The following is an 18,134-nucleotide window of genomic DNA, read 5'->3' on the forward strand; positions in this document are numbered from 1 at the left end:
TTTCATGTCATGTTCAGCTTAAAAAAACCCCATTTATTTTATGATTTACACATGAAAAAGAATTGATAACCACAAAAAATTATTCACTGAGGTTTACAATATATTTACACTGAGGTTTAGAAAGCTGTGTGCTCAGACTGCTGTTAATGAATGAACAGGTAAAGCTCAGCCATTGCCAGCCATCAGCATGGCTGACATCCATATCACACTTCAGTATCTATTCTTACTGTTCTATTTCTTCTCAGTTGATCCTTTGCTTCTCCATGCCAATTTACAGAAGGATTAATATTTTTTTAAGTAAGTGCAAAACTACAGGCAGCATAAAAGTGCATTAACACAGTGGAAGCCAGTATCAAACTTTAACTATCATAATGTAGGTCCTATTTGTTAGGGGAAAAAAATCCAACCAAGTCACAACTAACCCCATGCTGTATTGGAGATATTGGTTTCCCTTTTGTGGAATGCAATTGCACTTTAATTTTTTAAATCAGTGACTACACAATAACCTTATTCAAAGGTTATTCTGCATTTGGATGAGTGAAAAGGTTAGCTTTAGTCACTTGGGCAAGAGAGCAGTTTCAGCTTGTAATGACCCTGATGTCTCAGATAGATTGAGCCTCTTCAAGGAAGACCAGATCATTTTTTTGGTTTTACAGATATATCTGTGATTAATATGGAGAAATAAATGAAAAAACTACAACCTGGGAGAAACATGAGTATTGAGACTGAAAACAGCCTGTAATGGGATGCAATATATACATCACTAAGGGAAACACTGTAGAGGTCTGCTCTCTTTCCTCCTGGAAAATAACAGCAAAAAGGGTGGGAAGAAGCAGATATGATGGTGTTGTGTTAAGATGAAACAAGAAGGAAGCAGTCACATAAATACTTTTTTGTCCCCCAGAAAAATAAAAAAAAAAGATGAAACTAAGCATATTAAAAATCCTCGTTGGTCCATATCTAGTTATGGCCAACATTTAAAAAAACTGATATCTTAACCCAATCCTAGAGAGAAAAAATATTTGCTGCCATTTCATCTCCCTTGTGCATCCATCTGGCACAGGTCACTTGCAATCCCTTTCTCTTTAGCTTTAGCCCATCAGGCTAAGTTGTAATTTAGTAGTAACAGAGCAGACAGACATCTTTAAAATTACCAATTTTCTAATGAGCACCTTGTACATCTGATGAAATATATGGTATTAAAAAAAAATCTGTTGTATCTGAAAAATGGCTTCTTCGACTACCAAAAATCAGAAGAAAGGCCTGCAGCCTCATTTCATCTACCACATTTTGATCCACACAGCAGCCTTCTGAAATACAACACAGGATTCAGAGACGCTCCTGTCGTTAACAGGAGACGGGTTTGAGCTTCTTGCACCTCATTCTGAAGGGCAGAACATTTTCTGAGAAATTAGTACCTCAGTGCAATGGGTTACAGAAGTTGCTGGACAACAGGAGATGAGCAGATGAAAATTCAGTATCTTGTATGTCAACTGTATTTATACATACAAATGAAAATATCTGACTCTTTCAAATCAAGGGAATGTCTCTTATGCAATACATTCAGATCTTCCAATCCAGTTTAAAAGGACAGAAACATTTCTAGCTAGCAACTCTTCACCTGGGCAGTTCTCCCACAATCCAAAACTAATGCCATATTCATATCTTTCATCATTAATGAGCTACTCATGCCTACCACCACCTTAATTGCACATGCTCAAGCTCTCAGTGGAACCAGCAGATGTTCTGCTGGCTGGCATGGTGGGTCACCCACATTAATTCTTAGCCTGTGAAGGCACTGCACTGCAAACTAGGAGAACAGCATGCCCCTTCTGCATGGAATGGCTCTAAAGCCTGGGCATGTCAATCAGACTGAGACTAGAGCCTCTCAATTACTGCTTTGCTCCCCCTTAAGTTTTAATGAATCCTCACTGAAAATATCCCATTACTTTCCTGTGTAAATACATCCCAAATGACTCAGTGTGGGAAGAAGAGGCAGGAGGATGAAGGTTGTTTTGATTTTTTTGTGGTCCTTTCTCTACAGATAAATGTCCCCAGTTCCAGATCAAATGGACTCTTTTTCACTTTAAAGTAAGAAAAAGGATCTATTTATTCAGGGTTGGGAAACAGACAATAAACATGAAGCAGTTCAGATGAGGTGAGGTAGCTTTAATAATCTGTATCACAGTATTATTTGTCTGTTGTAACTTTATGGCTTATAAGCAGGAGTTTAGACACTCTTGGCTTCTTCTCCCTGGAGGGCAATGCATCAAGATGGTAATGTATCATGACCTCAACAAATGCTCTGTTTGAAGAGCACAATGACTCCCAAATGGAAAATGTGTTTCTGCCTGTGATACCTCAAGTTTAAACATATTTGTCTTTTTTTATTTTTTATTTTTTTTTTTTGTAAAAAACCCTTCATTTCTAGGAAAAAATTGTCCCGGCATGGATTCAATGCCATGCTTCACCTTCAAACTCGTAAGGCCCCTCATCAGTGGCGAAGCTGCTCTAAGTGTGGGGCCAGGAGCACATCAAGCCCACCCAGTGCTGCAGAGGCATCCCACTTACTGAGGTTCCACTTCAGTCCTGTCGTGGTCACGCTCTCGCAGGGGCTCCCGATGGGGATGAGGCCGCACCAGGAGCCCTCCAGTCCTGTGTCCACTCGCAGCCTGTGCTTGCCCTGCAAGACAGAAGTGTTTCTGGGGTCAGTGCTTGCCCCCTGCCCGAAGGGCATTTGTCACAGACCTTGCAAACACAGGAGGAGAGACTAGGAGACAGGTCCAGAATGTCCCCAATGGCTCAGGAGTACCTGGTTGCAGCAGGAAGGCAGGCCACTGATGTTTAAAGAGGGAAAAGAGATGTGTGCTTAGGGCACACACTTAGGGCTTTCCTAAGCAGAATCTAGCTTTGCTCATTCTTCTCTGCCATTATTTGAATATGCACTTCTGTCAAAGCTAGGCTCTTTATTCCTGTGATATGAAAGCATCCTGATCCATTCACTCATTCCTTCCTCATCTAAACATCCGTGTTTCACTTCCTAAACAGTGCTAGTCAAAGCACCACTGAAGTGCCTCAATTATTTTGACATCATCTGTAAAATTTCATGTACTTCTCCAGGTATTTAACTAGGTGCTAGAGAAATTAACCTAAATATTTACAGTAACCTGCTTACACTAAGTAATGAAAAAAACCTGAAATCAAAACTTTCTTACATCCAAGATCAATTTATCTAGTGACTAAAACGTTCATGGGATGCAACAGTTATTAATGATGATGTATTTGTGATAAATCTCTTAATTAGCACTCAGAGATTCTGTGTGAACATCCCATGATCAGTTACAAGGAAGAGTACACAGTGGAAATCTTTAACAAAATGAAAAGTGCTGAGGATTACAGTTCTGGTACAATCTGTTCTAAGAAGCTAAGAAGGTGTTTTTGGAAGCTAGGTACAAGAAGGCAGCAAATGAAAACTAGTGACAACATCAGTGGAGAAATCATCCTCTGATCTCTTCTACACAGACAATTTATTCCTTCAAATAAACCTGGCCGTCATAAGCCTGGGAGAAGCTTCAGATTCTTTTAAATAGAGGATTTTTTCTCATTTTATTTTATTCTCCTGTGCATGCAGGCAAGCAAAACTCTTGAGCACATCTTTTAGACACAAGTTCTTCATCACTATAAATAAAATCAGATATGCCTATTCATAAATGTACCAAAATAAAAAGCCCTATGACTACCCAGTGGACACTTTGTTAAGCAAGAAACTGAAGTTGTGTACCAAAAGAAATGAAGAACGGTTGAACTGTAAAACTCAACTAAATGTCCTAAACAGCAGTCTCACAAATTTTCTTAGAAGAATGCATTTAAGCTTTTTTCTCCTGCCCTGCCCTGTCCTGTCCCATGCTCATTTCCCACACTCTTGCAAATACGAAGTCACTAGTTAGAAAGTCAAAACTGCAGGTGAAATATGTTATTGCTGAGACATTGATGTCTGAGGCATTCAACAGCTTCTGCTAATGCCAAATGCATTATGAAGAAACAACTTCAATATATGTCATGCTTTCAGTTAACAAATGAACCTTGGAAAAGCTGTCAATTAGGGAATATCAGATTGCATAGCTTAAGCCTATTTGACTGTTTGCAGAGAAACAAGAAAAGCAATCCAATATTATTTGTCTTCTCAGGGTGTCCAGCTTCACGTGGTGATGAGCCAGGTATGTGTGTAGTGGTTGTGAATGCTTGCCTGCCAAATTCAGAGGTGTAACAAATTCAGGCTTGATAAGCTTTTAGCCATGCTATATGCCATGCCACTTCTCTCTCACAGCATGGAGGGAGGAGGAAAGGAAGAGGAGAGTTACAAGCTCTCTCATTAAGTGATTGCAGATATTGTCGATAATGAAGCTGATAATGAATGAGACATGGAGGGGTGGGACTGTCTGATCCCAATGAATGTGCATATTGCTGCTCAGAGCTACTGGAGGAGAGGAGCAAAATCACCATACTAATCAATTAGTAAAGCAATATGAAAAGCAGATGAGAAAGTAGCTGGCCCCACAGAGAACCTGATTAAGTTCCATATTCTCAAAGTCTGTGTCTAACTACTATCAGGTTTCCTTTTTCTATTTTATAACATTCTGGCCCAGCTTGCAGATAGGGAATCAATTCAGTAGAAATTTATGCAGAAAGCTGTCCTCCTGTGCTCATGAAATAAATCTTTAAAACAAAAGATGCCAATGTCAAGGCTCACCAGTATCTAGGGTTTTATCAGGAATCTTTCCATGTCTGGTACTTCCCAAAAATCCCAGTTCACGTTCCAGTGATTATGTGAGCACAATGATTTTCTTCCCTAAAAGGACATTTTCTAGCACTCAGTTGTTAAGAGAAATTTCAAATAGGGGGCCCAAAGGGTTAAATCCAAGGTAGCAGGTGAACAAGAATATTGAAATGCAAATACTTTTGTTTTTTAAAAACCCTCTCAACTGTCAGGTCAAACTTATGGTTTAGGGATTGGTTCAATAATATAACAAAAGCCAGTTTCTAAGGCTTTTCTTTAAATAAATCAGTAAGGGATCTTAATATTACTGAGGATAGCGAGAGCAGAAAAGGGAAATGAATCTTGGGAAAACAAACAAACAAACAAACAAACAAATTACAAATAACCCACTCATTTTTGCCAAAAAAGGTTTATCAGCCAATGAATGTGTACAGTCAAGCTCTAAATTCAAAGCCCGGTGAACCTACCATGACAGAAATTCAGTTCCCAAGCTTATCTCTAGTTTTTTGAGTACAGCTCTCTCCACCAAGCAAGATGTAACTGATATTTGTAGGAGGAAATTTGCAAATACAAGTAATAATTTGCTCTATTTAAGCCTGTGTGATTAAAGGAACAATTATATACTGTCACTTAAAACATCGAACTGTTTTCAGTTTCTGTAGAACTCAAATTTCCAAACTAGGTTTAAAAAGAAAACTAAACTATGAGTAAATAAATCCCTCCTTATATTTTTTTTTGCCTCTGTAGGAGGTAACTGAAATATTTTCACATTTAAGTTAAGAATCAAATATTACCACGTTTGAATGTTCCTGGTGATGAAAGAATGGCAAATAATACAGCTGCATTGATTTTTATCTTATTAAGTTAGTTTTGAAAAACATTGATCAATCTTCAGCATTGATTTTTTTCCCCTTCATTTTGTTTTGATGCTGGAAAATAAGATCAATTTTTGAGTCCAGCAATAAGAAGAAAATGTCAGAAGATATTTTTAAGAATGCTTTATCCACATAGGTTAAACTTTTCCTTTTGATTCTAATGCTTTGTGGTATAAGAAAGCATTTAAGAAGTAGTGTTTAAATACACACCCACTCTGATACACTTTTTGCTGAGGAAAGACCTAAAGACATAGTTTTTATTTGCCACATCTAACTGATATAAATAGAAGTCTGATTGCCAGGAATTCACACACCTAACCCCATTCAAGGTTGTGAGATGCTTAAATCCTTAGTCAAAAGTCTGCAAGCTGAAAGCACACAAACAGCATCAAGACAAACTTCTCTATGGGCATGGATACCCCAATATAGAGAAAATTTCTTCTCCAAGTGCTTTTCAGACCATCTTGAATAGACATGTTGCAATAAATTCACACTCTAAAATAGGTATCAAGGAACAAAATGCTATGAAAGAGAGACAGAATGGGGACTAATCTTTAGTAATGAAGGGATCTGAAGGAGGGAAACCTGGAACTTGTCAGGTTGAAACTGAACACTGAGGAGAGACATAAAGTCAGTTAACAAGGTGCTGGGGAGGGTTAAGGAATTAAAATTAAGCTTTGAAAAACACATTAGGAAAGATATAGTAATCAGATCTTGGAAACTGCTGAATAACTAGGGCGTGAAAAATAACAGGGAAGGAAAAGGAATGAGTTACCAGATTGAAGGACAAAGCAAACTTACTCTGTTTTAAAGAAATCAACAGAATAATTTAATTGCTAGAAATAATTTATTTTCTAAAAGGTGTATGTTCACCTGTGCTTGCTGTTAGATCTGGGACTAGAGAGAAACAGGATTTCTTGAGATCTGGCCAACTGCTCTATGACACCTCCTCCACTATCTAGATCTTGTTTTCCATGATCTTCTGATAAAACATCTTTTTTATACCAGCCTTATTTCTATGATTACTCCATAGATGGCAGCACACACTTGAAAGCAACAACAGCAGCAAAAAAACTAAATACAGATGTCATAGTGTTACCCAGGGAAAAGGCAAAAACCACAATCTGTTTTAGTACATAAACATCTGGATACAGAAAATGGTATACAGAAAACAGACCTAGGGAATGGGTGGAAATCAACACAATCACAAAAGACAGAAGGAGAGATGAGGAAGAGAAAAGGAACAAGGATGAAACAAAGCAGAGAATATTTATGTTTAAAATGTTTAAAATTAATAAAGTTTAAATTCAACTTTACTGGCAATAAAATAAAAAAAAGTTCCAGAAATATTTCTACTAATCATTAGTGGTGTAAGAGCTTTATTTAACAATAACAAAAGCTTTCAGGCTGAGATTTTGAGCAAGATAAATACAGTCAATTTTTCTAAAAGGAAGTACTTAAGAAGAGCCATTTTGTTATAACCCTAAAATATCATCAATTGTCTTTTCACACAAATACACATGGTGCCAAATTGCTATTATGTGAACGCTATTCAGAGAACAGTTTCTCAGCCAACCAGGCTGTTTGCTGTTGAAATAAAAGTATCCACAGTTCCAGCAAAAACTTGTACATCTAAAAGCTCTCATATGTAATATCAATGACTGCTTACACACATAGAGAAAAAACAGCAAATTTATTATACTTCAAATTACAGAAAACTGTTGGATCCAATCCTGCCAATCCCTACTATCCACATTTGTGCTGTTCCTGTGCTGGAATGGATAGACTTCAGGGTATCAGCTATTTGCAAGACTGAGCCCTACCAAGGCTACCCTTCAAGAGGAGCACTTCATAAAAAAAAGACTTTACAGTGAATAAAATCCCAGGCAGGAAAGACAGAATATATTATAATCATTATTAGAGCCAATTAATGAACACATCTGTTTCCAACCAATTTATGGTAAGGGTACAGAAGGAAAGTGAGTGCCAGTAAACCTAAAAGAGTTACTATACCCTGAGGTTGCACATTTAAATGGTTGCTACTGTATATCTAATGTACAAATTATCCACAGAAAGCAAATGATTCCAGAATTTCACACATTCACACATGAACATCTACAGTCCTAACAAAAACCAGCCTGAGAGAACAGTTCTCATGTCTCTGAGCACAGGGAGTAAATCCCTTGTTTGCCCACCACTTGTTGCAGCATAAGCCTGTGAAACAATTCTCTATCATCTGCTGTCCAGTCTATATGGGTGGAAAAATCCCAGCAATCAAAGGTGTAAAAAATGTGAAAATATACTTCCCTCAGAATACTGCAAACAGTTAAAAGTACCAGCAGCATGTGTGCTAACATGCACACAAATAAAGGGATGGGAACATTTTTTTCAACCTAAAAAGGTATTTGGGAATACAAAATCTACTTTAAAAGGGAGTTACATTAGTTTAATTCCTTTCCACAGACATATCTTAAAGATTGACAAATGCTATAAATACTCTTATTCTACTCAGAACACCACCAAAAATAGAAACTCATTCTGATTAAACTTCCCACTTGCAAATGAGATTCCACAAAATTTTCTTCAGTTTTCCACAAATCAGTGCAAAATATACCACAAATAGAGAGTGAAACTAAAATAATCAAGAAATCCCTGGTCCTTTTCTAAATTTAAGCAAGCCTTAGACTGGCCCAGTGTGACATTTTATCCTTGAGCTTGTGCATTTGATGCCCTATCCTCAGCAGGCTCATCATTATAGGTTTAATTAGCATTTTTAGTGATGCCTTAAAAAAAATCAGAACCAATTCTTTACATCCATTTACGAGACTACAGAGTATAATAGATTGCAGATAAGAGTGAAAAGCAGACAAGCTGCTGAGGATTTCATATTGCCTGTATAATTATTATGCAGTGTTGCAGTTAAATTGTCAGCCTGGAGCTGCCTTTACTAAGGGTATTAGTACTCTGCAATCCCCTTAGTAAATCTAAGTGATAAAAATACAGCATAATCTTTCTCATTATGAATCAGTTCCTAATAAATTCAGTGTCACTGCCCTTCCTTTCTTTGTGTATTTCTACAGGGAAAGAGTCTATAGGATCCCTTCTATCTAGACTATATTATCTTATTTTTCTGGGTATTAGAGAAGTGTGGGAGTTAATTTAAAAGACAGGATAATGTTCACCTAATTTGTGGCAAGAAACAATTTCTTATTCTTAGCACTGAATTTCTGAGTATCACTGGAAGGCACCTTGATGTTATGCAAGAATTCACAAAATTCAAATCTGTTTATCTGTTCCCAGGAGTCTTCCCAGACAAACTGACAAATCTCTGTAGCTCTCCTACTTCAAACTCTCACTTGAAAGTCTTCTATACTGCATAAAAAAGAAGAATGATCAACAGGCTGCTGATCAACACCTTCTTTTAGTTTCTCAATCTTGTACTTCACAATCTTAGACTTCACAATCTTGTATTTCTCAATCCCTATGATACCATTTTTTAAAATGTTCTATACAACGGCAGCAAATCATGAGGCCACAAATCCTCTCATATATCACCATCCTTTTAGTAGAACTGGCTTCATATTTGGAGGTGTCATGTTAGGATTAGGGGCTTCATAAAAGCTTGGCCTCTGTAATTTGTTCAGTACAAACAAACTGATGAACAGAATTCCTTTCATTGAGTGGGGGAATGTCACAAATGCTCTTTTTTCAATTTTTGACCGCAACTTTCATATACCTCAAGGCAAGAAAGATAGAGGCTAAAAGTAGCAAAGAATGAACTTAGGAGACAATTTTACATTCCTTCTTGATCTCTGCTACAGGAAGAAATAATTTGCTGTTATTATCAAGATATTCATTTACCAAGGATAAGAAATGATACCTACTTTCAGTAGACAGGAAAATGGCTTCTGCCTATAACAGCAGACTTTGAAGATATGCTATGCCCCAGATCTGATGCTAGCAATGACTGACTGCTCCTTTCTACAGGAGTGACTGACTGACTTCTTTCTATATCTGTGAAATTCAAAGATGTGTTGCTCAGGTCAAGAAGAACAAATATAATTAAAGAAAATTCAAGCTGGCCATTCAAATATATAACTTTTTCTCCTCTTTTTTTCCCCCACATTTTTTCTTTTCTCTTGTACAGCTCAGTAGTCAGTTGGAGACTACAGTCCTCCCAAAAATCCATTATTTTGTTGAAGGACGTAGTGGGGGCATATTTTACTGCTCAGAACTTTCCTCCATTATGAGACACACTTGGATAGTGTGTTATTTGCAAAAGCAACTTCGTAATGGATATAGCTTCAGATCCCTTGCATTTCAGTACAGATTTATCCATGTCACCACTGTCATCAGTGACAGATTTGGCACTCAGAATACAGAGAAATATTCACAAGCACACTAAAATCATTCAAAATAGGCCAACCTGAGTCCTAAATATTTGACAGTGATTTCTTACCATAAACAAACACAGTCGTCAGCCTGGCATCTTTTCTCACAGGAATTTGCATCTCGAATGCATGTTTCCAGCACCACATATGTCATCCCAGTTATAATTCTGAGGGAGCATCCCAAAAGAATCAAAGCTTTGTTTAAAATATCAAAAAGGAAGAAACTGCATTGTATAGCAGGCAATGAAAATACTCATGTGGCATTTACTTTTTGCTTTCCTTAGACTTATATGGATGACCTCTTATATTCCCCAAATGATTATTTAAAATTATCAACATATTGATAGCATACTCAGCCTTTGCATGAAATGGTTAAGTAATAAATTTTTCGTTCAGTGGCAGAAAAAGATCAATAAAGTTGCCAACCTGGATTTTAAGAGAGCACACTTCAGCTACTCAAGGAGAATGTCCCCTGTGAATCGGCTTTGAAGGGCTCAGGGGATCAAAAGTGCTGGTCATTTGTGGAAACTGGCACAGTAAAGCAATCTATTGTATCAGTCAAATGTTTATAAGTCTATGGAACCTGATGAGATTAATCCTGGAGTACTAAAGGAGCAAGCAGAAATTATGGAAGGATCTTTCTAAGTCACCTACGGAAGATCTGACTGGAAACTAGCCAACATTCTTCTGATTTACAAGCAGGGCTTGTAAGGAAGCTCCAATAAACTAGGCCAACCTCAGTACCTGCAAGAATTATGGAGAAGATCCTACTGGGTGCTATTGTTTAAAAGACAATCCAATCATCAGGCCCAGTCAACATGAGTTCACAAATGGAAAGTCCTGTCTAGTTTGATATCCTTCTATGGTAAGGTTACCTGCCTGATGGATGAAGGGAAGATGGTGGATGTGGTTCTGCTGGATTTTTGTAAGGTTTTTGATACTGCCCTCCCAGCATCCTTCTGGACAAGCTGTCCAACTGACATGAGCAGCTGGGTGGTGCACTGGGTGAAGAACTGGCTGAAGAGCCAGGGTCAAAGGGTTGCCATGCATGGGGCTACATCTGGCTTGTGAACAGGGGTCAGTGGTGTCCCTCAGGGCTTAATTCTAGGGCCAGTTCTATTCAATATTTGTATCAATGACCTGGATACAGGAGATGAATGCACAGTTAGTAAGTCTGCAGATGAAACTGGGAGGTGGACAAGAGGCTTTGCAGGGGTATCTGAATAGATTGGAGCATTGAGCATTCATCAATGGCATGAAACTGAACACATCCAAATGCCAGATTGTGCACCTGGGATGGAGTAATTCCAGACATGAGACTGAACTGGGGGAGGAGTGGCTGGAGAGCAGCCCTGCAGGAAGGGATCTGGGGGTGCTGGTTGACAGGGAGCTCAGCAGGAGTCAGCACTGTGTGCCCTGGCAGCCAGGAGGACAAACCTCATCCTGAAGTGCACCAAACACATCACCAGCCAGTCAAAAAGAGTGACTGGATGACCACCTCTGTACTTAGTGCTGGTGCAGCCCCATTTTGAGTAGCATGTGCAGTTCAGTTTAAGAAGGATGTGAAGATATTTGAATGTGTCCCAGGAGGGCACCAAGATGGCAAAGGGTGCAGCAGACCTCTCCTTGAGGACTTTGCATTTGTTTGGTTTGGAGAGAAGGACAAGGAGTGACCTCACTGCTCCCTACAGCTTCCTGAAGAGGGGCAGTTGAGAAGGATGTGCTGAGCTCTTCTCCCTGGCACCCAGTGCTAGGACATGTGGTAAATGCTAAATGCTGCATCAGTTAGGGAATGTTAGACTTGACATACGAAAATATTTTTCTTACCCAAAGGGTAGTGAAATCTTGGAGAAGTGGTCCTGTGCCAGGCTCCCTGTACCTGTCAGTATTGAAGAGGCATTCGGATGCCTCTTCATTTGGTTCATTAATTAATGAACCCTTCATTATATTTTTCTCTCCCCTGTCCAACTGCAGAGGGGCTTTGGTGGGTACCTGGCAACCTGCCAGCACCAACCCACTTCACTGCCTCAAACCATTACCAGCCACAAAAGTGGAGTTTTGCAGACCAGGAAATCTTCTCACAGAATGGGTCAGGTTGGAAAGGACCACAGTGGGTCAACAGGTCCAACTCCCCTGCTCAGGCAGGGTCATCCTAGAGCACACAGCAGAGGATTGCATCTAGACAGTTCTTGAATACCTGCAGTGAGGGAGACCCCACAAGCTCTTTGGGCAATCTGCTCCAGTATTTGATCACCTACACAGTAAGGAACTTTGGCCCTGTATTCTGGTGGAGTTTTCTGTGCATCAGTTTCTGCTGGTTGTTATATTTTTATAAGAAATATAACCAAAGAAGTTATATTTCTCTAAGAAGTCTATGCAGCAGCAGGGGAAGATGTTGGAACATTCTTTTTACTTTAGAACAATAGTGTATAATCCCTATATTCATAATTAATGCTTAGGTTTGAACCACACAGGGCTTAGTACAAATACCAGAGATTAATGTGGCCTTGTGCTAACTCTCTACATCTGTGACTAATAAGTCTTGTGCCAGCCAATGCTTCCTTATTTACTTATATTAGGGATCAATATGTACCAGGAGATAACTTTGTTTTTAGAAAAATAATTGTGTGTCACAACAAAGAATGATAAAGGAAATACATTACAACCTGATCCCATATTTGAAATAGTCTTAAGGAGGAAAGATTCATCAGAAGATCCAGAACCATATTCAAAGAAGTCCATGGAAATAATTAGTGTATATGCATGGGTTGAGGAAATGTGATAAATATGTATTAATTTCAGGAATCTGGTCTCTTGAGTTACTAGGCATGCATGCTTTGAGGAGAATTTCCTATGGATCCAGCTCTGCTAATAGCAATGTTGTCTTCTAACCTAGTAAATTGGTTGGAGAGTTTCTTTCCTGGTTTCTGGTGACACTATTGCCTCTTGTCCTAGTGCTTGGCACCACCAAGAAGCTCCTGGCTCCATCTTCTTCACATGCTCCTTTCAGATACTTATAGACATTGATAGAGCACTGCTGGCTCTTGGACAGCTTGCTGTCCACCAGGACCCACCAGGTTCCTCTCCACAGAGCTGCCTTCCAGCAATTTGACCCACTGCCTCTGTTGGCACAGGGGGTTATTCTTCCCTGTCATTAGATACTTCTGGGAACCAGGGAACCTTGGATTTCTCATGCTGCTCAAGGAAAACAAAGAGAAAAGAGCTTTAACAATGATTACCTGCTGGATGCATGACCAGGGTTGCCACCTCCCTTGCATCAATCAAATAATTTCTATGCTTAGTTCCATGAACTACTCTATATAAATATAATGTTTCTTTAAATAAGGGGTCTTTTTGCTTCTCCATTACACGAAGAAGTTTGTTGCTATATTCTTTTCACCGCTCCCATAGAATTCCCATAGAATGCAACATTCCCCACATGCAGGACCCTGCAATTCTCTTTGTTGAACTTCGGACAGTTCTTCTCTGCTCATCTCTGCAGCCTGTTAAGATCCCTCTGAAGGGCTGCACAGTCCCCTGGGGTACTGACCACTTCTCCCAGCTTTGGAACATCTCTGAACTTGCTGAGAAGGCATCTGCCCCTTCACACCAGCCATTGATGGATAAGTTAAACAGTTCTGTGCCAGTACTGAACCTTGGGGACACCACTACTGACAGGGCTCCAAACAGACCCTGTGTCACTGATTACAGCTCTCTGGGATCTGCTGGTCAGTTCTCAATCGATATCACTGTCCACTCATCCAATCCACACATCCCAAGTTTGTCTCTGAGGATTCTGTGAGAGACAAAAGCCTTGCTGACGTCAAGGCAAACAACATCCACTGCTCTCCCCTCATCCATACAGGTACTTGTCTCATCACAGCAGGCCATCAGATTGCTCAAGCAGTATTTCCCTTTAGTGAATCCATGGTGAGTGCTCTAAGCACTTTCTTGCATCCATGTGGATAAAAATGGTCTCCAAAATGAGGGGTCAGTTGCTCTCTGGGTCCTCCTTCTTGCCCTTTCTTGAAGACCAGGGTGACTTGTTCTTACTTCCAGTCCTCAGCATCCCTTCTGATCTCCAGGGCCTTTCAAAGATGGCTTTTATGGTGTCTGCCAGCTCTCTCAGCACTCATGGATGCCTCCTGTCAGGTCCTATGAACTTGTGGATGTCAAGCTGGCCTAGGTGTTGTTTAACCCAATCCTCCTTGACAAAGGGAAACTTTCTGCTAATAAAAAATACACTGTCTACAACAAATTTCTGAGGACTACACATGGTACAAAAAGGAATTTGAAGGTGCATTTTTGTCTGGTTTAAAAGAACTAGCTAATTCTTGGGAACAGGAAAGGGAAAAGATGGCTGTCAAATCTTCAGCAGTAGAGAGCTGGTATCCTCTTAAAAATAGGTGTCTATTTCCTAGTGTTGATTTTGGATGCTCAAATATTACCCACTTAACTCCTCAATTTAAATTGCACATTATGATGAATGAAATGCAATATATACAGGTATATTATTTTTCTCATCTTCATGTATGCTTATGAAAATTTCAACCAAATTTCATGCATTGAGAATTATTTATTATAACAGCCACTGTCATTTTATAAAAACAACAAAACTTGGGCATCTGTGAATGTACCTATCCCTATCTATTTGTTCATATCTCCATCTCATTTATGGAAAAAATGTAAACCTACTTTCTTCCCATTCAGGCCATCATCCCTTGTCTTGTCACAAAAATCTTTGTTAAAACATCTTTCTCTATCTTTTTTATAGGACCCCTTACATATGGAAAACACTACAAGAAAGTCCCCCTAGAACATTCTCCAGGGGGAGCTGAACAGCCCCAACTCTCAGCCTTTTTCATAGAAGACATATGCAGAAAGCCATTTAGCTCAATATGATCTGAAAATATTTAATGAGGAAGAAAGTTTTGAACTAGAATTTTTCTCTCCAAACCACTTGAACCCTATTTTTTTAAAATTAATATGCAACTAAATCACAACTAATTTTGCAAGGACTCTGTAAAATCACAGCAATGAGAAAGGAAAAAAAGTTAATTACTCTCAAGTTTTTCCTGACTTTTCATTTCAGAAGACCAGGTTTAAAACTAACTGGAGTATATTACAAACTTGACTTGGTCAACTGAGTTTCAACAAAAGCATCTCTAAAAAAACCCTAAATATTTAAAATGTGTTACCTTAGATTTTGAAACAGGCAGAAATAAATATTTCTGGTTCAAAATGAGCAGCCCTTGTGCAGACACTCATGTTCACATGCAGGATTTGCAAAGGGACCCTTTCCAAAATCAGGGCAAGCAGAGATTAGTGTTTCTTACAAATGAGAGGCTCAGGACATGAAGCTCTTCTGAGAGATTTTTATGGGTGTCTTAGGCCCTCCCTGATCCCCAGCTGCTCTTCCTACTCAGCAAAGCCTTAGGAATCTGCTTAACAACCATGACTTGAGACTAGCTGTGGGGAAGCTTACAATGGTTTGCTGGAAGGACAGTCACATAACCCTCCAGACAAAAAACACTTTCATGGCTGTTTTCTTGGGGAGGATTTGGGAAAAAGGTCAAACTCATTCCTGACAGGCCACCAGAGTGGGAAACATTCCTGGATGCATTCACGGGCCACTGCTGGCTGCATTACACCACTTAGAGAGTTGGGGACATGGAACCATCATCAGGAAGCCTTTGCACTGAGGTGACCAAGATGAGCTCCAGCAGCTCCTGCCACAGGCCAGACTCTGCACAAACACAAAGCAACAAGACACTTTCCCTTTTAAAACAGAAATTAAAGCCCTACAATGGAGATACAAGACACGAACTGACATGTAACAGGCAGCTGTCAATCACCACAGCACTACAAAAACTTTCCATGGATGTCTCTCCAACAATATAATAGTTAACAGTCCCTGTATGGCACTTCAGGAGGGCTGAACACAGATAATTAGCCACATGTGTTCTGGCTTCAGGGCCAAGCATGGTGGCAGGATGAAACCAGACAGAAATCATCTCAAGACAAATCATCCATTTCTTTCTTTATTAGCAAGAAACCAAATAGAGACAAATGCAGAGTTCCAGACTTCATTTAAGACTATGCTGGTTAGTCAATATGACCAAGGAATATTAAGCACATGAGATTTTTAAAATGCCCTCAAGACGAAGAGAGAAACACACAATATTTTAAAATGTAATTCACCTTGACTGATGGGGAAAATAATATGTTTTTGTTAACAGACAATAAAACAGGCACTCCAGATTTCTTCTGGAAGTGAATGGAAGACAACCACTGTCTATCTTGTTATTACTTTAATGAAACACTCACCCACAAAATAAAACCTATACATTGAATCAATGTAATAATTTGAAGTAGTTATACTATCCTTGGTTAGTTACTTGAGGACCATTTGCTTAGACAATTACTGAATATCTAGAGTAGATGAAAAGCACAAGGGCATTTTGTGAAAGAATATTCAAATATAAATAACATTAATAAATAAGGTAAGTTCATTTGGCTTTGCTTTTGCATGGTCAATGCCAAAATAGTTAGCTACTATGTTCTCTCATTCACTTAGGGCTGCACACCTCTATATGTTCTACAAACATTACTAATTCAAATTATTTTTTATATTTGAGCTTAATTTGGAAAATATATCTTGTAAAGACCCTGAAACTGTGTCATTTCAACTAATTAATATGAGACATTAATGGAGATTAATTTATCAGGATTTTTTAAAATGAAGTTCATCAGAAGTCAAATCTGAGAGTACATATAACAAGAAATGTTAGTGTCTGGACAATAAATTTGCATGTGCTTGCCTTAGCTTGCAGATACAATGAAAATAATTATTATTTTGGAAAATAATTATTTATGACTATGGTCAAAGGTTAACAACTTGTACATAACATGATGAATATTCTTGGCCTTCATCTCCACTTTACACCAAAAAACTGCAACTTGACTTTTTGTGATACAATGAAGAAAAAAAACAAACAGGTCTGCCTTCTATATTTGTACAGCCTGTTCTCAATTTCTCCTCCTCTCCTTTTTCTTTCTTAGGATAGCTTCAGGACAGCAACTTTTCAGCCTCAAGGACTAATCAATTCCATTTAATATGAGTGTTTTCCATTAACTTCATGAAAATATTATTTCTGATGAAAGTGAGTCATTACTGTCTTATCAGAAGTGGTTGGTGAGGAAACCATTTTACCTGTTTGCTCTCAGCCACTAACCCATGGTGCCCCAGAAGTCCTGAAAATGTCAAGAGGGCATCAAAACCCAGTGAATTTTCATTTTCTTCATTCAAATACTTGAATGTCTGTTGACATACTTGAGTGTCTATTGCTAAAGATGCTGTAAAAGCCCATGAATATACATATCTGTTTAACTGCATAATTCCTGTTTTCACATCTGGTCCTTAAGTGCCATGCTAATTTTTATCCAAAATCCACAAATCTTCCATTTTAGCTTTTTGGTAGTGAAACTGGAGGTACAGTTGTTTCCCCCATCTACTTTATGTCAGTCTAATGGGAAGTTTGCACTTAGATTTCATGCAGAAAGAAAATGACAATGAAGAATTCAGATGTCTGAAATGCCTCCCATTGCAAATACAAACACAGACAGCAGAAATTTCAGACTTGACTGTATTAATTAAGGCTAGAGAATTTAAAGCAGAGTTTTATTGGGGCATCAGAAGTTTTGAGGCAGCAGAACTTTTATCCAATTGGAGTGATACTGCTGGCAAACAAAAATGATAAGCTTTTGTGAATTTAAATAAGAGTGAGAAAGAAGGCTGACAGGTGCTAAGGAGCACTCAGGTCAGACAAAACATCTGCCAGAGACTCCAACAACATAAAAGTAACTTTGAATCCAGCAGTGGAGGACAAGAAAAAAAAATTAAAGTTGAAAGGAAGGAGGTGCAAGCTGAAATCATAGAAGTAATTTCCATAGAGAAAAAACATCCATCAGGATTTTAAAAAATCCATTAACATTATAATGAATTTAAATAAAAGTACACCTACATGTAAAGCAGTTTTGGCATGTATAAAATAAGAGAAAACTTAAAGGGGTTAAATCTGAAAAACAGAA

At 38.6% G+C, this 18,134-nt stretch overlaps 1 protein-coding gene across 5 annotated transcripts in view; it reads right to left on the reverse strand.

Annotated features, from left to right (window-relative positions):
* The window catches only part of TPK1 (thiamin pyrophosphokinase 1), a 297,778-nt gene that overhangs the window by 58,218 nt on the left and 221,426 nt on the right, over nucleotides 1-18,134 (reverse strand). For all 5 annotated transcript variants that reach the window (XM_056483741.1, XM_056483738.1, XM_056483742.1 and 2 more), the window contains one exon: nucleotides 2,572-2,683. In XM_056483741.1, the coding sequence (XP_056339716.1) occupies nucleotides 2,572-2,683 (112 nt within the window). The remainder of the gene's footprint in view (nucleotides 1-2,571; nucleotides 2,684-18,134) is intronic.

Source organism: Oenanthe melanoleuca, chromosome 2 (assembly GCF_029582105.1).
Source record: "Oenanthe melanoleuca isolate GR-GAL-2019-014 chromosome 2, OMel1.0, whole genome shotgun sequence".
In the NCBI taxonomy this organism is placed as follows: domain Eukaryota; kingdom Metazoa; phylum Chordata; class Aves; order Passeriformes; family Muscicapidae; genus Oenanthe; species Oenanthe melanoleuca.